Consider the following 23,885-nt stretch of genomic DNA (forward strand, 5'->3'; position numbering starts at 1 on the left):
GAGGAGGATGCAAAGCTTAGCATCAGTAGTGGGAAAAATAATGGAATCCTTACTGAAGGACGGAAAAGAAGAACATCTAGAAATAAGAAATATAATAGTGACTAGTCAGCACGGATTTCAAAAAGGACCAACCTTATTGACTTTTATGAGGAGGGAACAGAGCGAATAGGCAATAATAATATAGTGAAAGTCATTTATCTGGATTTTCAAAAGGCCATTGATAAGATGCCCCATTATAGACTAATGAATAAGGTCAAAGAATGTGGAGTCGGCACAAATGGCAAAATGGATTGCTGGCTTCCACAAGACCCAGTGCTGGGATCACTGCTGTTCTCAATTTACCTTAACGATTTGCATTTAAAATTAAAAATACAATTTCTAAGTTCATAGATTACACCAAATTGTGAGGGGGGAGCAGTGGCAGCAGTGGTGATGGTATAGTCAATACTGAGGAGGACTGCAATAAATTACAAGAGAACATTAGTAAACTTCCAGAATGGGTAAATAATTGGCAAATGAAGTTCGACACAGATAACATGTGAAGTAACACATTTTGGTAGGAAGTATAAGGCGGTCAGTATTATTTTGAAGGTGAGAGTCCAGTGGGTAGAGGAGCAAAAGGATCTCAGAGTACAAATACATCAGTGAAGTGTAGATTGCACCACAGGTTAGCATGGTTAAAATGCAAACCAAGTACTGTTTTATTTCAAAAAGGAAAAAATTAAAAGTAGGGAAGTTATGCTAAACCTATATCGAACCTTGGTTAGACTGCACTAACTCTGGCCACCATATTATGTAAAGGATATGGAAGCACTGGAAAGGATGTAGAGAAGATTTACAAGAATAATGCCATAAATGCAGTTTTTTTTTGCCCCTGTATCCCTGCTGTTTGAACCCACACCCTGCTCAACAACTCTTCCCCTGACTTCCCCCACACCCCTCACCCATCAATTTGTACTCTGGGTCACGCCATTAATATGGGGTCACAGCAGAAAAAAGTTTAGGAAGCATTGGTCTAGAAGTAGGGGTCACAGTCTCAGAATGAAGGGTAAGCCGCTTAGGACTGAGGCAAATGTTGTGAATTTTTGGAATTCTCTAACTCAGAAGTTGTGGATGCTTAGTCGTTGAGTGTATACAAGGTGGAGATTGATAGATTTTTGGATACTTAGGGAGTTAAGGGATATGAGGATAGTGTGGGAAGTTGGATACTAAGGGAATTAAGGGATATGAGGATAGTGTGGGAAGGTGGAATTGAGGGACATCAGCAAGGTTCTCTCAATGTCAGAACAGGCTTGAAGGGCTGAATGGCCGACTCCTGTTCTTATTTCTTACATTACTGGTTTTTCTCCCTTCTCCTTGGCCATTCATCCTTCCCTCCACTCTCCCCATTGCCTGCCCTCTATCTGTAATATCCTTACCCTTCATCTTCTTCCCCCTTCCCCCACCACCCATCAGTTTTCTGTTCCTTTCCCCCTCTATTTTTTCCACTCCTGTGGGGCAGGAGTGAGTGCTGAGCACTCGGGACTTGTAAGTTGAACAGAGTCTGAAATTGGGAACTCAGATTCTGAGTTATCAACAAAAGATTATGAAAAAATGATGTAAGCAAATTGTTTACAAAGATTAAAGGTAAAATGCAGGTGCACATCTAAAAATAAGCAAGCTAGGAATAGGAAGGGAGCCTAAGTGGACATAAGTTATAAAGAAAGGCAACTGAAACACAAACATCAGTGGGTTCAAGAAACTATTAGATTTCATTTGTGAAGAGATGAGAGATTTAGGGTTTTTTTATGCGTTCATGGGATGGGGGCATTGCTCATTAGGCCAGCGGTTATTGCCTATCCCTAATTGTCCTTGAGAACTGAGTGGCTTGCTAAGCTATTTCAGAGGGCATTGAAAAGTCAGCCAAGTTGCTGTGGGTCTGGAGTCACATGTAGGCCAGACCAGGCAAGGACAGCAGATTTTATTCCCTAAAGGACATTAGTGAACCAGATGGGTTTTTATGACAATCAACATGGTCATCATTAGACTTCTAATTCCTGATTTTTTTTTTTTACTGGATTCAAATTTCACCATCTGCATCCCAGCTCCCCAGAGCATTACCCTGGGTCTTTGGATTACTTACTAGTGCAGTGGCAACACCACCATCTACCCTCATCCGGGGTGTAGATTGGCAGATGTTAAGAAAATAGGCAATTTTCTTTCAGTGCGAGCCTTTCCCTGTTACTAAAAGATCTTGTGTTCTGTTAATAAGCACAATTACCTATTTTAATAAAATACAGAATCTGCTCTAAAGTCTGAAGTTTAGTATATTTTAAAGGTGGCTGATATGCGTGCTGATTATTGGACGTTTGGGTAGTTGAGATGTGTAACTCTTTCGAGTACAAACACGTTTCCATCTGTTCCTATTCAGATGAAGTTACATTGTTTCATAGTTTGCCATTGTGAGATTTGAACTCTTGATCTTGGGGTTACAAGCCCAGTACCATAACCACTTGGCTATTTAGGCCAAGCCCTAGTTGAGATGTGTATACGTCACCGGAACAGCTGATCTCTAATTGGTTAATTTATTGCAGGTGACACGGTGGGTCCCCGACCACATGGCATCGCACTGCTTTAACTGTGACTCAGAATTCTGGTTAGCCAAAAGGAGACACCACTGTAGGTGAGTAATCTGCAATATACTGTAACCTTGGCCTCATCAAGAACTATTACTCATTACACACCCTCACTCCAGTTTTGCTACTCATCGCTATCTCTCTCTGTGTGTTGGGGTGAGGAGGGGGGAATAGGTGGCAATGGTGGTATCGAGATGGATTCTGTACTCCCATTATTTAACTGGAAGAAATTGCATTTACCCAGAACTGGAGTTCACACAAAAGCAGTGCAGATGTTATGCGAGGGTGTGGTAAGGTAGAGATACGAGCTGTTAGCATAAATGTGGAAGCTGCCTGTATTTCTTAGGATGCCGATGCCAAAGGACAGAGCGTAGATAAAGAGGAGAGTGTCTAAGGATAAAGCATTGGGACTTTTCAGGGAATGGAATAGAAGTGGGAAGAGAAGTCATTGCAGTAGATGTTTTAGTTTCATTGAATAGGTAAGAGTGGAATGAAGCAAGGGCAGTCCCACTGAGCTAGTCATTGGAGAGGAGTTGGAGGAATGTTTGGTAGTTGATTGTCAAAGGTTGCAGAGTGGTTGAAAAGAGTGTGAAGGAATAGTGCATTATGGCTACAATTACACAGGATATCATTTGAGACTTTGGTTAGGGCTACTTCAGGGCTGTGTCAGGGGTGCATAGTTGATTTGTTATGATCTCCGTAGAGGTCGATAACTTTTAAAAGAGGAATCCCCATGAAGCCAACAGAAAGATGGACAAGATTTCACTTTTTAAAACTTTTACTATTACAAACCAATTTAAATCAACACAATTCAAACATTAATTAACAGGTGAAAGATATTTCAAACAAAGAGAAATTTCACTTTACATAATCGATTCAACAAAGATACACCTCACCTAGTTACAAACACTCGCATTACTTTCTTGAGTTGTATTCACCAGCAGCTGTATGCCATCTGATGTCTCTGGACATGGTTTCCACCAACAAGGCACATGTCTACAAACCCCCTTTCTCTTGGGTCACAATAGTCCTGATGGCACAGAATTCCCAAACACTCCCACCCTGACCCTTTCAGACAGTTTGATGGGCCCTGGTAACACTGAAATGGCGGAACTGGGTCTTGACCAATCCACAATCTGTTGCCCTTGTATTCAGCTCTCTGCTCTTTCCAACTGTATGACACACAGTAGCACAGTGTCTGCTCTATTCTAAGAGACCTGCTTCAACTCCAGGATCGGTTCAAAAACTGCCAAACAGAAAACTGCTCCATTTGGAAAGAATCTTGCTTCCCATTTACATGAATTCTCAGTGACCTCTGAATTAAACAAAACACTGGTTGACCCAACCCCACTGCAATTAGCTTTCTAATTTATCCTTTGCTTCTTAACTGTTCATTCCGTTGCAGTCTCAGGTCAGATGGGCATTTCCTGGAACCTAATAACATAATAATCAGGAAATCAATTAACCCGCTCTGAGAATACTCTATACTTTCGTCTTAAAGGGACGTTGCACGGAAGTTTTTTTCCAAGTACCTGGGTCATTACAGGTTGAAGAAATTAAAACTTGAAGGTGCCGGAAAGCTGAGTAGCAATTTGGAAGGAAATAGAAAGAAACAAGACAAAGATTTAGCTTCTGGTCTAGGACATGGAATTAACTTGGAAATGATTTGGCTCAGTGAGAAACGGATGGGAGGATCAAGCAAAAGTAACTGAACAAATCGTCAATTTTAGGCAAAAATTGATAAGATCCTTGTTCTTGAGGGAGGGTGCAGGGGAAAGGGTTTTAAGGAGTTGGTTGGTATTGAAGAAGTGAAGCCCAGGAGCTAATTTTGCATTTCAGCATTATTGTGGAATAGACATAGGTAAGGCCCAAATAGCACTTGATGTCGTACAGCTACACTGGCACTGATGGCTAAACCAGTTGTGCACCAGGCTTTAAAAAAATTCTTTCATGGGATGTCAGTGTCACTGGCAAGGCGAGCATTTGTTGCCCATCTCCAGTTGCCTTCGAGAAGGTAATGGTGAGCTGGCTTCTTGGACCGATCAGGTCCGTATGGCGTAGATACACCAACAGTGCTGTTAGGAAGGGATTTCCAGGATTTTGACCCAGTGACAGTGAAGGAAATGTGACTATAGTGCCAAGGTATGACTTGGAGGGGAACTTGCAGCTGTTGGTGTTTGCTTTTAGTTATTGCCCTTGTCCTTCTCGGTGCTAGAAGTCTTTGGTTTGGAAGGTGCTGTCGAAGGAGTCTTGGCTAATTGCTGCAGTGCGTCTTGTAGATGGTATACACTGTTGCCGTTGTGTGTCGATTGTGGAGGGAGTGAATGTTTAAAGTGGTAGATGGGGTGTCAGTCAAGCAGGCTGCTTTGTCCTCCGTGGTGTCGAACTTGTTGAGTGTTGTTGGAGCTGCACTCATCCAGGCAAGTGGAGAGTATTCCATCACACTCCTGACTAGTGCTTTATAGATGGTAGATAGGCTTTGGAGGTGAGTTACTCACCACAGAATTCCCAGCCTCTGACCTGCTCTTGTAGGCACAGTATTTATATGGCTGGTCCAGATATGTTGAAGCCTATATACCAAGGTTGAAGGACTGAAAATGGGGCGATTCCAGAGGAGTGGCTATGATGCTAGAATTTATGTGGAAGGAAAGAATAAGGGCCGTCAGGAGATTCATGAAACCAGAGGAGAAATTGATAAAATGGAATAAGCTGGAGATTGAAATTACTGAGGATGAAGCCATTCAATGCAGAGACTAAAAGAGGAAAGAAATGAAGATACCTTAGTGAGAAATAAGGGGATGGGTTCAGGCACAGTTGATTATGGGGATTTTAAAAGATAGGCAACAGAGGTGAAAGAAGGCAAGTTGCTTGAAGAAGGAGCTAGAGGAGTCGGAGAGACCAGGTTGTGATTTGTTGATGAGGGCTCCAGTGCCTCAACAGTTTGAGCAGGGAAGGGAAGTGTAGTCAGGCAGGGAGGCTTCATTAAATGACATTGTGACCCTTGAGTCAAGTATCTGCCAAAGCTATGATATCAGTCCATCATCCACAAGAAGGTTCTGGAAAGCAAGGACTTGTTTATGAAAAGGGATTAGGGTAAATGGGACAGAATGTACTTAGTGAGATTCGACTTCAACAACAACTGATAATTATCAAAAGCCTTTTGTGTAATAAAATGTCCCGGTGGACTTCAATGAGCATTTTGAAGCAAAATTAGATACCAAGCTATATAAGGCAACATTAGGCAGATGGTCAAAAGCCTAAGGGGTGTCTTGAAGGAGGAAAGAAAGGCTGAGATGTTTAGAGAAGAATTTCTAAAGCTTAGGGCCTAGGCAGATGCAGGCGCAGCCACCAGTGGTGGAGCAATTAAAACCTGTGTTGATTAAGAGGCCAGAATTAGATGGTGGGTGTTGGGCTGGAGGAGATATGAAGGGGCATGACCATGAAAGGACTTGAAAGCAAGGACAGGAATTTTAAAACCAAGGATTTGATTAATTGGGAAACAGTGTAGGTCAGCGAGTGCTTAGTGATAGCTCTTTTAAAGCCAACCTAATAAACTAAATTAACAAAATGAGGGATATTTTATAGATCAGGAGCGTGGGGCTGAAGTGCAAACAAATCAGTAATAAAAGATTTTTTAAATAACTGAAAAGGGAGTACAGCCTACAATAATTAATATAGACATGGTCCATGGACTCCACAAGACCACAAAAAGGGCAGGTATCTTGAGAGTCCATGAACTGACACATTCTGCGATTATAGGGGACTGCTGCATGCAACACCCTCCACCCCAGGTCCCTTATGGAAAGCAGGAGGACACCTCCGTAGAGGGCATCCCAGCAGGGACCTCCGCCGCCGGGCGGCAACAAGGCGCGCCAGGGCGTGTCCGGGCAGCAGGCAAGGGCAAGGAAGTGAAGGGTGTGCAGCAGCAGTCCGTACAGGAAACTCCTCCGTGCCGTGCAAAATGATGGCAGTCCTAACGTCTTGAATGGTATCGGCCGCAAGCCAGATGCACGATGCGCCTACCCCTGTGGAAGCATCCAGCCCACTCCTCCACCACCCAGTATGTCCCCAATCCTGGTCACCCCCAGCAAGTGAACAGGACCTGACACGAGTAAAGGTATGATCAACAGAGTTTTGGATGGCCTCAAGTTTATGGATGGTAGAACGTGGAAGGGGCCAGGAGTCCATTAGAATGGTCAAGTCTAGAGGTACCAAAGGCAAGGATAAGAGTTTCTGCAGGAGATAAACTGCAGCAGAAGTGCTAATTCTCATTTCAGTATTGTCAACACGAGCCCGCGTTCCAATGTCATTACTTGGTACTAAACTTCGCTCTAAAAACAATACTCAACACTAACACTCACTAAAGTAATATAATTAACATTCATTCTCACTCCAGTCCCGTTACTCTACCTGACTTTGATTGGCAAAAAAAAATAATTGGCCATGAAGATCTCTCACCCGAGTGCCGTAAATCAATCCCCTCACCTGTAGTGTTGGTCAACCTTACCTCTCCCATCAGTATTATTAACTCAGCATAAACCTCTACATCAGTAGCATTAATTAACACTAACTCACTTTAACTCACTCAATACTAAAATCGCTCCAGTACCATTATTCAACATTAATGCTTTCTCTAATGCCATTGTTCATAAAACTTGATTTAATCTGTTGACATAAGTGATGACATTTCAACAAATAATTATTTGACTGTGAAGTACTTTGAGGATGTCCTGAGGATCAGATGAAGCAATATATAAATCAACGTTCTTTCAATTAATAATTACTGAACCTCATTGCATGACAGTTCATTAACACATTGAGCCTGCCGTCCAGTTCAAATATCACTGCTGCTGTAGAAAAGCTTTGTCTGTGTTTTGAGGGATGTGAATTTAAACTTGTGTGTATTTTGTTGGTTTGTACTCTGAATAATTTTCCTTCTGCTCTGATTCTGGTGTCAGTTTTGTGAAAAACTGATATATTGGGTTAGAGAAGGAAAAATGAACCAGATTCCTCCTTCTGATTCAAAAGCAAAATACTGCGGATGCTGGAAATTTGAAACAAAAACAGAAAATGCTGGAAAAACTCAGCAGGTCTAACAGCATCTGTGGATAGAAAGAAACAGATAACGTTTCAAGTCCTTATGACTCTTCAGAGGCCTGAAGAAGAGTCATAAGGACTCAAAATGTTAACTGTTTTTTTCTCTCCACAGATGCTGTTAGACCTGCTGAGTTTTTCCAGCATTTTCTGTTTTTGTACCTTCTCCTGATTGCTGCCCTGTGACCCAAACTGAAAGTATGTGTATTGTACTGGTAAAAGCAATATCATGCTCAGCCTCTACCAACATATTATATCTGAAGAATCATGATTTTGCTGAGGTATTGAAAGGCTTTTACTCTCCCAGCAGGTGTCTGCACATTCAAGAGATGACAGAAATTTAGACTTGAGTATACAATGCAGCACAAATGGTCTCCTTTCCTTCAGTGTGAGCATATTAATGAATCATTATTGTTTGTTCATTCCTAGGAACTGTGGGAATGTTTTTTGTGCCAACTGCTGCCACCTGAAGCTACCCATTCCAGATCAACAGTTATACGACCCTGTCCTGGTCTGTAACTCCTGCTACGATCAGGTTCAAGCGTGCCGCACCAGGGAGATTATGAATCAGCAGCTGAAGAAGCCCATTGCTACTGCATCTAGTTAAAATGGCACTCTGCCTTCCCCAACTTGTGCCGTGAAGCTTCTATTATCCTGGAAACTTGACACTTGAAGGTTAGCTGGGTTCCACAGAAAAAATGCAAACCCCAGCTGGATAGGTGTTTGGAAGATTTTAAGTACTTATATGAAAATGCTGCTACAACAAGCTCTTGACCTGTGCACTATGAACTTTGGGTTGGGGGGGGGAGGGGAAAGAGTAGGGAAATAACCAAAATATTAATGAAATGAGAAAATAAACAAATCCATCTCTAACTGATGAGCTACTTAGATTTGAAAAGAAATTCTAATTCCTGTATAAAGAGCTTCTGAGATATAAAGTGGAGACTATGTGGTGTCCTGTTTCTCAATTGCTTGACCAGCCATTACAAGAGTGAGCAGCTTCTGTGCCTCAGTATAGAATGTGATAGAGGTAGAATTGTGTAAAATCTAGTTGTATAATGCAGGCTATAGAACCTCTTAATTCTATCCGCTTTTCAACCTGTATTAAAGGTTGCAAAGAGAATGTTTGAGGGACTGTGGCAGTTGCTTGTTTAAACGACACCGGCAGCCTAAATTTTATTTCTGAGTTTCTCTGAGATGTGTGACTGTGATATTCTGATTCTAAAATTTGCTTCTGAATGAGGCATTTCTCCAATCTGTTTTCATTTATTTTTTTTAATGTTGATGGAAAATGGGGATGTACATGTGAAATCTGAGAGATATTTGGGGGGGTTTTGCTGGGGGTGGGCGGATCCCACAGTATTATCACTCCCATTAGCCTAACAAGATGTCCCTCTTCAGTTTATTAGCACTTGCAATTTTTTTCCCCTTTTCTCTTACAAAATAGATTTTTTATGAACTGGAAAAAGCCATTAGGCCCAAAAAGCTTGTCCCTTTTTTCATAGACCAACCACACTATTTATTAGTCCTTTCACCATATCTCTTGTCTCTCCAAGCATTCATATAATTGTCTCGTCCATTTGTACTGTCTACTTCAATGCCTTTCCCTGATATTAATTACAATTGATTACTATCTAGGTGAAAATATTTAACCCAACTTCTTCATTATTGAAACTTCTATCAGAGCTCTGGTTATATGTAAATTATAAATGGGTAGATCCAACTCAATTCAGTTAAAATATGTGATTATAGGAATTTGAATTAAGAGAAAAATAAGTCTGTTTCCTTGTTCATCTGTGCCTCTTTTCCTTCTAGCTCTCATTGTCTTTCCCTTAAGGGTCTCCCTTCTCATTTTCCTTTTCTCCCTCATGGTGCACTTGCTGGAATCTGGAAGGCACAGAGAAGTTTTTCGATCACAGTGATATGCATGTTTGTTGGCTGTGATCTGAGGTGACATTAGAGCTACCTTTTGCTGGAGAAGAATGTCATAGTGGTCTGCACGTGATGCACCAAGGACTGCCGCAACAAAATGTGTATGGAACTGTGCAAGTTTGGGTAATCTGTAGGTGTCTAAAATTGTTTACTTCCTTATAGTTAGAAATTGACAGACGTATGATTTTAAAAGTACATCTTTGAAGCACTACCCATTGTTCGAGGATTTGTGATTAACACCTTACTCAGCCTATATTGAAATGGAAAAGTTTTGGGAACCTTCACTGGATCGACAAGGGAATTCCTGATCAACAATTTTTTCACTTTGATTTTACAGACTTTGAATAGTGTCTCCTTTCTAATTGTCTAACAGACTGTATTGATTTCTGTCCATTTCCCAAATGAAATGTAGTGAATTTCACAGGCCCCAGGTTAAAGCTGGCTGGGAAGGAATCTTGCTGCTGATAATAAAAGTCTGTGGCAGATTTAATTCTTTCATTTTCTATTCATTTGTCAGGCTTTTAACAGGTGATACAATACAAGTGACTTTTACAAGTCATAAAATTTGTAACAGGGCTAAAACAAAACTGACTGGCAAAGCATTTCTTGTGTTTTGTAACAGTAAATTAGTGTAATTGTTATTGAGAATGTATTTAATAAGAGATTAACATTTTCCAACCTAGACGTTGGTAGTGTAGTGTAGTTGGCGCCTGTACACTCTGGAGATTCAGGAGGGAATTTCCTAAGCCTGAGGAGGCAGGTTTGGAGATCAAAGGGGTGAGAGTGTGTGGTGGGCTGGGAAATTGAAAAAAATACCATCAGGCCAGTATTCCGGCATGCTGCTGCTTTCTTCCATCTTTCCTAGGAGTGGGTAGGGAGTGAAGCTGGGAAACCCCAGCAGCTGAGGTAGGAATTGAATTAAAATTATTAATCAGGCAATTAAGAGGGATCTTGTGTATAGATTCCCAACAGGGGATCAGTCCCACGCTGTCTCTCCAACCAGCGGGTTGGAGGAGGTGAGAGTGCAGCAAGAGGGACTTCCTCAGTGTAGCTTACAAGCTGTGAAGGCTTTGATCATTTGCACTGAAAAGCTTGGCAAATTGTATCCAGAATTAGCTGAGTGGCAAGAAGCAGAGGGTGATGGTTGAGGGGTGTTTTTGTGACTAGATGCCTGTGTCCAGTGGGGTTCCACAGGGATTGGTGTTGGGTCCCTTGCTTTTTGTGGTGTATATATAAACAATTTAGACTTGAATGTAGGAGGGTTGATCAGTAAGTTCGCAGATGACACAAAAATTGGTGGGGTGGTAAATAGTGAGGAGGGGATAGCCTGAGATTACAGGAAGATATAGATGGGCTGGTCAGATGGGCTGATCAGTGGCAAATGGAATTTAATTCTGATAAGTGTGAAATGATGCACTTGGGCAGGACAAACAAGGCACAACAGTACACAATGAATGGTAGGACCCTGGCAAGTACCAAGGATCAGAGGGAAGTTGGTGTGCATGTCCACCGTTCCCTTAAGATAGCGGGACAGGTAGATAAGGTGGTTAAGAAGGCCTATGGGATACTTGCCTTTATTAGCCAAGGCATAGAATATATGAGCAGGGAGGTTATGCTGGAACTGTGTAAACCACTGGTTAGGCCACAGCTAGAGTATTGCGTGCAGTTCTGGAATCCGCATTATAGGAAGGATGTGATTGCACTAGAGAGTGCAGAAGAGATTTACCAGGATGTTGCCTGGATTGGAGAGTTTTAGTTGGATAGACTGGGGTTACTTTCATTGGAGCAGAGGAGATTGAGGGGGGCACGATTGAGGTGTTTAAAATTATGAGGGGCATAGATAGGGTAGACAGGAAGGAATTTTTCCCCTTGGTGGAGGGATCAATAACCAGGGGGCATAGATTTAAGGTAGGGGACAGGAGGTTTAGAGTGGATGTGAGGAAGAATTTTTTCACCCAGAGTGTGGTGGGAATCTGGAACTCACTGCCTGAAAGGGTGGTAGAGGCAGAAACCCTCATAACATTTAAGAAGTATTTGGATGTGTACTTGCGATGCCATGGCATACAAGGCTATGGGCCTAGTGCGAGAAAATAGGATTAGAATAGTTCAGTACTTGTTTGACCGGGGCAGACTCAATGGGCCAAAGGGCCTTTTTCTGTGCTGTAGACCTCTCTGACTCTTCAGACATGGCCAGGCTGAGAAACTGCAGTGCAAAGATTCCTCTGTCAGGGAGTGCCATTACTGCATAAATGGTGATTGCCAGCTCCTTGGGAAGCACTTTACCTGACCAACACTTCACACCTTCATTTAGCTGCACTTCCTTGCTGCCAGCTTTCGGAGCAGCACGGGAACAGCTTATGTAGTTCCACTGCTCAGCTCTGCTGAGGGTCTAAGGCAAGGGGCCTACTATTGCTACAAGCTCCAGCTGCAGCAGGAACAACACCAGCAGAAGCACCAGCTGCCTTTTCAGCCGCATGAACCTCCACAGGAAGGGATGGCCACTGAGATGCAACTGGAAAGAGGTGAGGGCACACACACACACACACACACCCCCCCCCACGCCAGAGGGTCTTCTGGCAGAAGGTCAGTTATTCTGAGATATGCACCTGTGGCTGACAAGATGCCTGGTGCTGGGGCCCACCCCCACCCCCCCATCTCTCCCAACCATGGAACTTTATTTCTTCCCCAAGTTGTGTGTTGTCTTCTCCTGTGAGGAGAGAAAGCAGGCGGATTTGACTGGCTGTAATAGCAGGCTTGGAAGGCAAGGAGGTGGGCAGTTCCTTGTGAAAATTAAAATGCCATTAGGTCAGTATTCCGACATGCTGCTGCCTTCTTCATCTTTCCCAGCATGGGTAGGAAGTGAAGTCGAGAACCATTGCTCTTGTGTGTGGAGGGCAACCATTTGTGTGGAGTGACTCTGAAGCATGGTTGAGAGAGAAGGTGAGAAACTGAGGGTGTGCACTCAGATGTGAAAACATGAGGTTCCTAGAGGGAGAGAAAAGAGTGGAGCTGTTGAGATGTATTCATCTAAGGCTTGCTGTTCAGGTTAAAACATGGGACCTGCCACTAGATTCCCTTAGTACACAGTCTCCAGACTGGAGGGACACACTGTTGCTTCTCACTTCCTCGGACAGTTCCATCCATGCCTTCTTTGGAGAGGCTGACCTCTTCCTCCCATCCTTAGGCAAGCTCACCTCACTGTAGTCCCTCAAATCCCTCAGCTGGACCTCCGAGTATGAGTGGGAGCACTGGGAGCAATTTTTCCATGTCTCCACTCTATTCCTTTGGGTGCTGTAGCATAAAAATAATTACTGATGAGCTTCCCTGGAAAATGCTGTGTTCTCTTTAGGCAGAAATCACTCCTGATAAAATGGCCGTGTCTCCCACTCACTCTTCCTAGTTGGTCAGGAAGCCCAGTTGCGGGCTTTTAATTGGTTGCCTCGGGGAAGGAAAACCAAAAGGCCTGCTATTCTTTCATTTCAGGTTTCCAACCCAAGAATGATCCCAACACTGCAGCAAAACCTAAGGCGGTAAGTTTCGGTGACACTTAAAGACATTGATCAGGGCAAGGGATCTGAATGTCATTGTTATTGAACTTCAAAGCAGGGATTCAACATGATAGATGCAGATAAACTATTTTCTCTGGTGGGGGGATCTAGTGGAGGGCATAATCTTAAAATTAGAGCTAGCCCATCTAGGCGTGAAAGCAGGAAGCATTGTATCACCTAAGCTGTTGTGGAAATTTGAAGCTGTCCTCTCCACTCCCAAAAACTATGGCTGCTGGGTCAATTGAAATTTTTAAGACAGGAGTCAATGAATTTTTGTTAGTTAAGGGTATTAGGGAATATGGAGAAAAAGCAAGTTAATGAAGTTAAAGCATACATCAGACATGATCTAAGAGAATAGTAGAAGAGGTTTGAAGGCCTGACTAGCTGTCCACCGTTGCTACATACCACAGTAAAATCTAAAATGAGACTAAGTTGTTATTTATTCTGCAAATGCTGTAATTTAGTTTCTACGGTACCATCTCTACTGGTAGTACTAGGATGGTGCCATTGGAGTCTTTATTTTGCTGTGTGTTAAATGGATTTGACTGTAGCCAGCTATAATATGACCGTTAGCAATGGAATTTAAGCTGTACTGAAATGAGTGGTATGATGATTCAGTTAGGGGCAAGTAACTTTTTGTTTAAAGTAGACAAAGTTTGAAATCCCAGTTACCCACTAGGAGAATAAAGCAACAAGTTTCCATGGTTTAAACAAACTAAATAAACTTTACTATGAAAAGTCAGGAAAATAAAACAATTTACTATATCTTACCCTTATAATCAGAATTAACATTAGGTAAATCTGAATTAACAGGCTAACTGTGGTCAAACACACAGTGCATATTAAATGACAGAAATGACCAAGACAGATTCCATGGATTTCTCAGCAACCCACCCGGCCGTCAGTGACCAGTGAGAGCCACAATATCTCATTAAAATTCTGTCCCCCTTATGAGGGATTTCAGCCTTTCACTTTTAAAGATTCAGCCTCTGAATTCCCTCAAAAGCCATTCTGATGGGCTGCTTCAGTGACTTTCACCTCCCAATGGTTCAATCTCTTCTGCCTTGCTCAGGATTCACAAAGCTTGCTTCCCACCTCTATTTACCAGCACCTTTCAACTCTTTCACTAACTGTTATCTTCACTAAGTTGGAACTGCCCTGGGAACTCCAGCCTCCCGGTTGCACCAAGCTATAAATGATTCCCAATGCTTCTTCTGAGCCCTAACTGCCTGGCACAAAACCAGTAACCTTCAGACACCTTAGTTGGCCAGGAATTCTCTGAACCCTAACTGCCTGGAACCTGCTAACCGCTCCCGGGGCTTCTCTGAGCTGCAAACCACATGAGAACACGAACTGTGCCTTCCCCCCCCCCCGGTCTCCGGAAATACAGGTAAATTGAAATCAGAGAACTTTCTTGAGCTACACTCACTTCCATGACAACATTGCCTTTCAGGGTTCACTGAATGCTTTCAAATTAATTTAGCTCTAACTCCCCAAACAAAACCTCTCTGGATGGTACTTGGAAGCATTGCAGACATTATGTCTCCAATTCTCCAGCTAAGTAAGCTCATTTGCTGTATTATGGCTGCATTTCTTCTATTCTGACTGTATTAAACAAACCTGGGTAACCTCCTGAACTGCTATTCTCTCTTAGGTGTTCTGGCAACCTCTTCAGCCCAGCATTTTGGTTACTTTACTTTCATAACAACAATCTTCCCAGAACTAAATATTACCTCCAAAGTATTAACATGAGCCATATACTAGATAGTCATCATAGTGGGCATGCATAATCTAAAAGTGATCTGTAGGATGGGGTGGGAGAGCTCATATAGAAGATGCCCTCTCACTAGTGTATTATAGTTTATCACTGGTTTTTGCACCTATTGATTATCAATTGTGAGCCATCTACAGGTTCAAATTTGTCTTTTTTTTAATCCTTAATTTGAATGCGCTTCTTTCAAAATTACAGCTGAATGTCTTAGTTTTGTGCAGTGCCCTTTTAATTTTTATTGAGGATTTTCATTTTTTAAAAAAACCGAATCATGTGAATAACAATTAAATTGGTAATTGTTGTAAATTGTTATATTTAGTAACAGTGAGGGTGTAACAGGGTGTAAAGAACCAATTTCACTGTTTGAGTTAGGCTCTTTCAAAGTATCGGCTGTTGTCTACGCAGAGAAAATAAAATCAGCCTCACATCCTGCCATCAAACTTCATAGGTCCAGTCAAAAGGAAATAAAGAAAGAATTGGCTTGCAATATTTCTGGAAAGGGGCTCAAATCTAGAGCAATTTGTCCTTATGAAGTCGCAGGGAACGCATATCTTTTCTAATTGGATTGTAGCACATAAACTGAATTTAGGCAGATTTATTTTTTGACAATTGGAGTAGAAATTTCTCCTCAGAATTATTTTTCCATTGACGATCTGACAAATCTGAAACTTGATAATGCTCCTAATCTTAAATTGGATTGACTCTCTCTCAAATAATACATACACCTCAGTCTGCAGAACACTACAGTTCCCTAAGGTGTTAGCCATGACTTGTTGGTTGCACTCTCTTTAAGTCAGAAGGTTGTGAGTTTAAGTTCCACTTCAGGATTTGAGTTCAAAAATCAAGGCTGAAACTCCAGTGTAGTGCTGAGGGTGTGCTGCAATGCCAGAGGTGCTGTCTTTCCAGATGAGACATTAAACAGAAGCCCCATTTGCCTTCTCAGGTGGATAGAAATATCCCCTGGCATCATTTCGAAGAGGAGCACTGGCCAATATTTCTCCCTCAACTGACATTACAAAAATAGGTGTTCTGATTTCTTATCACATTGTTGTTTGGGGGAGTTTGCTGTGCACAAATTAGCTGCTGCGTCTCCTGCATTACAACAGTGACTCCACTTTAAAAGTACTTGATTAGCTGCAAAACACTGGAATGTGCTGTGGTTGTGAAATAAAATATGAAACAATGGCTAACATAAGGTAAAATGGTCTTGGTCAAGTAATCATTGTTCCAATGTTCCTCAAAGCACATGCTTTTCAAGAAAACCAAGGAAACGGGGCTCATGCAGCAATAAAAGCTGCTCAATCACTAATTGTGCCAGAAGAGTCCTTCAATAAACGTAAGCACTGTGGAGTTTAGTATTGTGACCGGGGAGGACACGTGTCAGAACTTACTTTCTTTCCTACTCCTCATTTGATTATAATAGTTTTTTGTAATTTATACAGATGAAGGTATTAATTCAATGTCTGTGCTTAACCATTTACACGCTGATTGCAAAGAAACCAGTCTCACCGGCTTTCTTAGCTTTAAACAAAAGGGGTTAGTTTTTTTGAGCCAGGTAACGATATAAGGATATTTAAAATGGTAAACCCATGCCCTGACCTTCGCAACACACACACACGCACGCATGAACCAGCATGCAAAATTACAACCTCTATAGTAGGTGGTAACTCATGGGCCAAACTAAAATTTCCTGATAAAAGGCAAAAAATAGAGAGCTCGCTGTTTGAGTCTTTTGCTGGTATTCATGCCAAGGCAAGATTTTTCACAATTTCCTTGAAATTCCAGTGGCGTTGAGGCTGATGTAAACTGCAGTTTCTAGAAGGGTTCTCTTTTAAATCGTAATCTTTCAATGTAATTTCTCTATTTCTGTGGTGGCTTCCAAAAATGTATCAGAGATGGGGCCTTGAACTTGAAAGGGAGGAGAGAGAGGTGGTGTTACTGTTCCACTGGCAGATTTCTTCCAGACTCTTGTTTTTAACAGCTTGTGTGTTGTATTAAAGGGCATTTCCGAATGGTTATTCTAGTCACATGATCTCTCTTCCCACAATGATTTTAGAAGATAATTGATTAGCTCATGTCAACAGACTTTGAATATTGTTATGGCCTAGATGATTAGTTTCTTTATTGTCCCAGCCATTAACCCGTGAATGATCCATTCCCCATCTTGATGAGGTAGGAAGAACACTATATAGTAATTGTCCCAGTGGATTTTCTGTCTCTGCTTGGAAAGTAGCTTTATAGAAATGCAAATGGTGAGGGCCAGTACAGTTTCTTGTAACTCTTGACATCAGCAGGTGTGAAATTCCATCGGATGTGGCCTTGGTATGCCTTAATTGTAATCCACATTGGAACCTTCCAGAAACTGGCCAACTTGTAATACCAACATCGGGTGACCTGTGGCAACCATCTTAAGTCAATGTCTTTGCTTGCTTCACAAATTCCTTTTAAAGCAGCTCAATAGATACTTGACCAGCCAATTAAATTAAAGATTCATAGCACACATGCACACGTCATACCATTATGACAATGGTTAAATAAGAGCTGTTCAGTATTTCAATACATTAGAATTTTGAGTGCTTCCCTAATTCTTGGCATTTGTTCATAATACAACAAACCTGATGGACCAGGGATACAAGGGACCTGTTTGAAAACAATGTTCAGCTGCTGTGAAATTTCTTCAGTACTGCAAGGATTATGCTGCAGAAAAAGCTCTTGACCTCAGCAATAGTGACTCTTCAATCACCCAATTTTTCAAAGGATCAGTGCTTGAATAGTGGTTTTCCAATGCACAACAAGTTGTGATGTTAGAGTTCTCAAGGTTATTTTCCTACTGGTTCTTCCATTTCAACAAAGTTGAAGGGATATAACTTTTTCATTTGGCCTAAAGAGCCTTTCAATTCTCAGTTGACATGATTTGTACAAGTCAAACATCATTTGCCACACACTGTCACTTTAGTCCACTCCGGGGAATTGAAAGAGTTTCTTTTGGCATGAAAAGATTGCTTTACCCAAATTATTGGATAATTCAATGTAAATGACACTGCAAAGTGGAAGTTTAGTGCTAAGGAAAATGGAATTATCAGACTGTTCAAATTAGGCAATGTTAAATTCCAAGTGTGAATTTGTGTAACATCCCAGCCAAAGGGCCTTCCACTCTGGGAAAAACTGTCTCCAGCTGCCTCAGAAGCATTCTGACTCCCAATTTACTCCTAATTTTCATTGACCAAAACATAACCACCTTCATTAATGTTCTGAGCACCTGCCTTTGCTTCATTTTTGATCCACTTGCCCCTGCTGGATGGCTTCACAGCGTCCATTTCCTGCTTTCGCCAAATAAATCATCTATTTTCAAACTGCTAAACTGAAGGCTATAGGCTTGAACATAAAAGGCACCCAAACAGCTTGGCTATCCAATGCAATGTCCTATTATTCAAGGAACATGTGGAAGGTAAGGACACCCCAAACTCTGTGTTGCATTGTCATCCTCACCTTGACACTTACTAAGAAACATCTGAATTTCTTCATGTCTAATATTTGGCATTTGCAAGAATGGTTTTGTCCACCGTCCTACCTTCTGGGTCTTTTTATACCTAGAGCCAACTGCAAAATATTCATCCTCTATCTTATCTCCAGCCCTAATCAGAATTTCCAGTGACTCCCTTGATTTGACGAGCTCCTAATCAACTTTTTTTTCTCATAAGTGCTTATTTCACAAGTTACTTCTGCCTTCAAAACTGCTGTTTTTTTCCCCATCTTTAATAACCTACACTGTCTTTTTTGCATTATTCCATCGGATGTGGGTGCTGGCATTTGTTGCCCATCCCTAGTTGCTCGAGAAGGTGGTGGTGAGCCACCATCTCGAACTGCTGCAGTTTATGTGGTGTAAGTGCACTCAGTGCTGTTAGGGAGGAAGTTCCAGGATTTTGATACCACAGCAGTGAAGGAATGGCAATATAAATTCCAAGTCAGGCTGGTGTGTGGCTTGGAGAGGAACTTGCCGGTGGTGGTGTTCTCATGTGCCTGCTGCCCTTTGTCCTTTTAGTGGTAGATGTTGTGGATTTGGAAAGTGCTGTCGAAGGATCCTTGATGAGTTGCTGCAGTGCATCATGTACACTGCTTCCACTGTGAGGTGGTGGAGGGAGCTAATGTTTAAGGTGGTGAATGGGGTGCAAATCAAGTAGGCTGTTTTGCGTGGATGATGTTGAACTTCTTGAGTGTTGTTGGAGCTGCACTCATCGATTCAAGTGGAGAGTAATGCATTACTCGCTTGTGCCTTTATGTTGTCTGCAACTATTACCTCATCTCTTAAATCTCCTTTCTCTCCAAGACCCAGAGAAACATAATTGTTGCTCAACTCTGCATTCATTTTCTCCTGTTTCAATCAATCCACCAAGACACAATTGATGACTTGGATCAAGTCTATCATGTGTGACTGGAAAGTTACCTCTCATTATTCCCAACCTCCCTGCTAATTTCTATTTGATTGGCTGTTTTCTGTTTCCTTCTCCACTGTGCTTCACCTCTGTAATGCTGCCTCTTATGTTTCTCTTAACAGCTGCCCCAAGACAGTCAGCACATCTTTTGCTTCCATGCCCCCACACTCTCCTCCTGCATACTACATACTTGGTACTCTCCTACATTTTATCTACATATTACCTCTTTGTAATTTTCTGGAAACATGGGGTCCTTTGCTTCTTTGCTATCGCCCTTGAATCCATAAACCAAGTTGTGAAAGAATCAGAATTTCCAAAAACATTGTCAAAAATGAAAGAATCTTGCTTCTCACCAAAAGCTTTGCACCTTCTCCAAGTCCATCTGCTTTTGTAGGTGCTCAGGTGGACAATCTATTTGTTTTGATTGATTGTTGAGATTCAGTGTACCAAAAGTAATGCTGATTCAAATACCATACTAAATACTCATCTGGCCAGTCCTCTCCAAACTTCAGCTGTGGCTCAATTGGTGGCACTTCTGCCTCTGAATCACAGGGTTCTAAGTTCTAGTCCTACTCCAAGGCTTGAGCATAGAAATCAAAGCTGACACTGCAGCGCAGTACTGAGGGAGTACTGTGCTTTCAGAGGTGCTGTCTTTTGGATGAAATGTTAAACTGAGGTCCCATCTGCCTCCTTGGCTGGATGTGAAAGATCCTTTGGCACTATTTTGAAGAAGAGCAGGGGAATTATTCCTAGTATCCTGACCAATTTATCCCTTAACATCAAAAAAAAATCATCTGGTCATTATCACATTGTTGATTGTAGGAATTTGCTGTGCTCAAGTTGACTGCTGTGTTTCCTACATTACAACAGTGACTACACTTCAAAAAGTGCCTCTTTGCTGTAAAGCACTTGGAGATGGCTGGTGGTTTTGAAAAGCGCTATATAAGTGCAAGTCTGTCTTTTTTTCTTTTATTGGTTCCCTATCCATTTGTGCACAAATTCCAAACTTTGATCCTTTTTTTTAAGAAATCCATCTATGTTCTTATTCTTAGTCCACTCTATGTTTGCAGCCTCTAAATCTCCACCCCAACCACTGCACTGCTGATTCTGGACCACTGTTTTTTAGCTTCTCCCCATCCTTCACTATTAGTGGCAGTTCCTCCAAGTATTGTCATCTGCACTCTGGAATTATTTTCTGAAACTCCTGTGCCTTCCTCTTTTTGTTTTGCAGGGTTCATGCTGTTACAATCTCCTTAGAGACCAATAACCTGAAAAGAATGGAATCACCAAGCAACCACTGATGAAAGGAATCGGTGGACACAATTTCACTTTTTAAACCTTATACTGTAACAGTCAAACCCAAAATCAACAAAATTAAATATGTATTAACAAACCAATGGTATTGCACTTGATATGATGAATTTCACTTTAAATAGTCGATACAACAAAGATACACCTTACAAAACTACAAATAATTACTTACTGCACAGATGTGGCAGCATGTGCAATTTCAACATTCTCTAATTTGGCCTCTGGTATGTAGGATCTCTCACTTTCCCACTCAAGCGATATGACTCTTGAGTCATGTACGCCAATGGCCATATTCTATCTAGTGAGGCATATGTCGGTGAGCCCTATCTCAACTCAGTGTTGATGGCGCAGCTTTCCAGAGTTCCTTTTCAACTTACCAACCAACAACACCCAGTTCAAAGTCTGGTCCCCTAATACAAACTGTTGGCTCCTCAGTATGCCTGCAATTCACACTGCTTTTAGAATTCAGTACCTTTTAGCTCACTCATACATTGCTTCCCCAAAAGCTTCTGGAGTTTTTTTTTCCGGCAAACAGAAAACTGATCTTTGTGTAGAGAGTTTGCTTGCTTGCTTCTCCTCACATGAATTCTTAGCTCTGCAACTATCCTGCTGCAGCGCAACAGGCAGAAACATGACATCACCCCAGTTAGCTGTAGTTAGCCCCCTTTTTTAAGCTTTCATTCCCCATAGCAACATCACTTCTGAGGTTAAAGTCTAATTGATGTTGTACCGAAGAAATCCAATTAACCCTCTATTTTGAATTTAAAGAGATATCTCACATATACAAGCTTTGGCAAAGTACATAGTTCATCTCACACTCATTTTGTTTGCTATAGACACTCTTTTGATTGAATCAGACATCACTTCTAAGAAGTTAAACTCTGGTTGAGGTTGCTATGGGGAACGGAAGCTTTAAAAAAGGGGACTAACTAAAGCTAATCGGGGTGGTGTCATGTTTCTGCCTATTGTGCTACGGAGTACTGTTGTGAAAGAGATCTGCTCCAAAACATATAACATTATTTTCTCTAGGGAGAGGCTTATAGGGGGTAGGACAGAGCTAACATCAATCTTGCACAAATTTCGGAATTTGGAGGTGAAAAATGACAGTGCTTCCTCACAACATAGAATCATACAGAACAGAAGGTGACCATTTGGAGTCTGGAATGAACTTCCTGAGAGGGTGGTGGAGGTGGGTTCGATCGAGGTAGTCAAAAGGGAATTGTACTGCTATCTGAAAAGAAAGAATGTGCAAGTTTATATGGATAAGGCAGGGGAGTTGGATTAGGTAGAATGTTCTTTCAGAGAGCCAGTCCAGACTCAATGGGCCAAATGGCCTGCTGCACTGCCAAGATTCTGTGATTTGGCTATTGTGCTTTTGCTGGATTCTTTGAAAGAACTACCCAGTTAGTCCCGCTCCTTTTCTCTTCATAGCTTTGCAATTTATTATTTTTCAAGTGTATACCCAACTTCCTCCTTGCTGCATAAAAACAGCCCCACTCCTCTCCCCTTTCTCAATTATCTTCAATCTGTGACACCCTGCCCCCTCAACAGTAGAAAATGTTTCGCCACCTTAAGCTATCAAAACTCATTCATCATTTTGAACACCCCTATTAAATCTCCCTTAACTTTCTCTGTTCCGAGAAGATTAATCCCAATTTCTCCAGACTCTCCACATAACTGAAGCCACTGATTTCTTGGTGTCATCCTAATAAATCTACGCATGGGCAGGAAGTGCACCCTCTGCAGTTGCAGTGCCTATTAATGATATCGCAAGTACCTTAATATATTACATACTATATATATGCTATGCTTGATCTCCAATGAAAGTCTTTTTGCATCCCCATTGCATTTACCATGTTTAATCACCAATATAGCTTTTAAATCATGCCTGGAACCTCAATGCAGGTAGGCTGAAAAGCAGCAGTTCAGATGGGAACCCAGGCCTGGGTGACACAGTGACCTGCAGCTCAACCGCCCTGACCACCCATACTGAACCCAGAGCAGCTGCTTCCAGACAGATCGAAGGAGGGAATGGCAGCCAGACACCCCACTGTGCCCGCCCCATCAGGCCCTAATCCCCAGCCCCTTCCTGTTTGTGTTGAGTTGGCCCTGTATCTCCCAGCAGAATTGGTGGCCCAGCGCCAGCCACAACCTCCTGATGCCGGTAGCCCCCTGGATCACAATCAGTGATCTAGCAGCAGCAACCTGGCCAGTGGGACAGGGCCTGAGTGCACATGTACACATTTGGCTTCAAGTCGGCATCAGGAGATAGTGTTCAAAAAAAAGTGCCCTTTTAAAAACAAGTGTTCAATATTGCCACTTAACCTCTGGCACCAAAAATCCCTGATTTGGCATTGAATTCACTGTCCTCAGTCATCCTTGTGTTTATTTTCCAATCCCTAAATTTCAAAGGTTAAAAAGTTACCTTGATGATTGACCTGTTCACTCATCCCAGATGCTCTGTTTTCCTAGCTGCACCATTAAGCTCACGCTTTCAGCAGTTTTGTGGACAAATTGTTTTTGGACTGAAGACTGCCAGGGGCATAAGAATATAAGAGATTGGACTATATTCCTTGTTGAGCCTGTTCCACTATTCAGTATGATCATGACTGATCTTCAGCTTCAACTCCACATTGGCTGCTCCCCATATCGCTTGATTCCCTGAGACACCAAAAATCTGTCTGCCACAGCTTTCAATGTATTCAGTAATGGAGCATCCGCAACCCTCTGGGATAGACAATATCAAGGTTTCACAATCCTTTGAGTGGATCCCTTCAGTTCAGTCCTAAATGATTGAGCCCTTATCCTTAGACAGTGCTCATGTGTTCTAGATTCTCTAGCCAGGGCAAACAATCTCTGTTTACCCTGTCAAGCACCTTTAGAATCTTGTGGGCTTCAATGAGGTCACATCTCATTTTTCTAAACACCAGAAAATACAGATTCAATTTACTCAGCCTTTCATTGTAGGACAACACTCTTGTTTGACGAAGCCATGCTTCAGTAAGTTTGACCCATTCTGTTTGCTCCATCATCTTTTTCCTACCTTAAGTCATGTTCCTCTGCTTGTTGCCAAATTTGGAATTCATCTAATTTCCCCCTTGTAAACAGTAGGTGGCAGCATACTCTGAAGTTAGCAAATGAAGGCTCCAATTTTCCTTTCCCAATAGCGGCAAATGCTGAG

The 23,885-nt window shown here is 41.9% G+C and overlaps 1 protein-coding gene across 14 annotated transcripts in view; it reads left to right on the forward strand.

Annotated features, from left to right (window-relative positions):
- The window catches only part of mtmr4 (myotubularin related protein 4), a 199,489-nt gene extending 178,758 nt beyond the window's left edge, over nt 1–20,731 (forward strand). For 13 of the 14 annotated variants that reach the window (XM_041197614.1, XM_041197617.1, XM_041197623.1 and 10 more), the window contains 2 exons: nt 2,574–2,662; nt 8,139–10,131. In XM_041197614.1, the coding sequence (XP_041053548.1) occupies nt 2,574–2,662; nt 8,139–8,316 (267 nt within the window). In that variant the 3' untranslated portion in view covers nt 8,317–10,131. Of the gene's footprint in view, nt 1–2,573; nt 2,663–8,138; nt 10,132–20,624 lie in introns of those variants that run through there. The other variant, XR_005944217.1, reaches the window with a different exon arrangement.
- Nucleotides 20,732–23,885: the final 3,154 nt, after the last annotated feature.

Source organism: Carcharodon carcharias, chromosome 10, assembly GCF_017639515.1.
Source record: "Carcharodon carcharias isolate sCarCar2 chromosome 10, sCarCar2.pri, whole genome shotgun sequence".
Lineage (NCBI taxonomy): Eukaryota > Metazoa > Chordata > Chondrichthyes > Lamniformes > Lamnidae > Carcharodon > Carcharodon carcharias.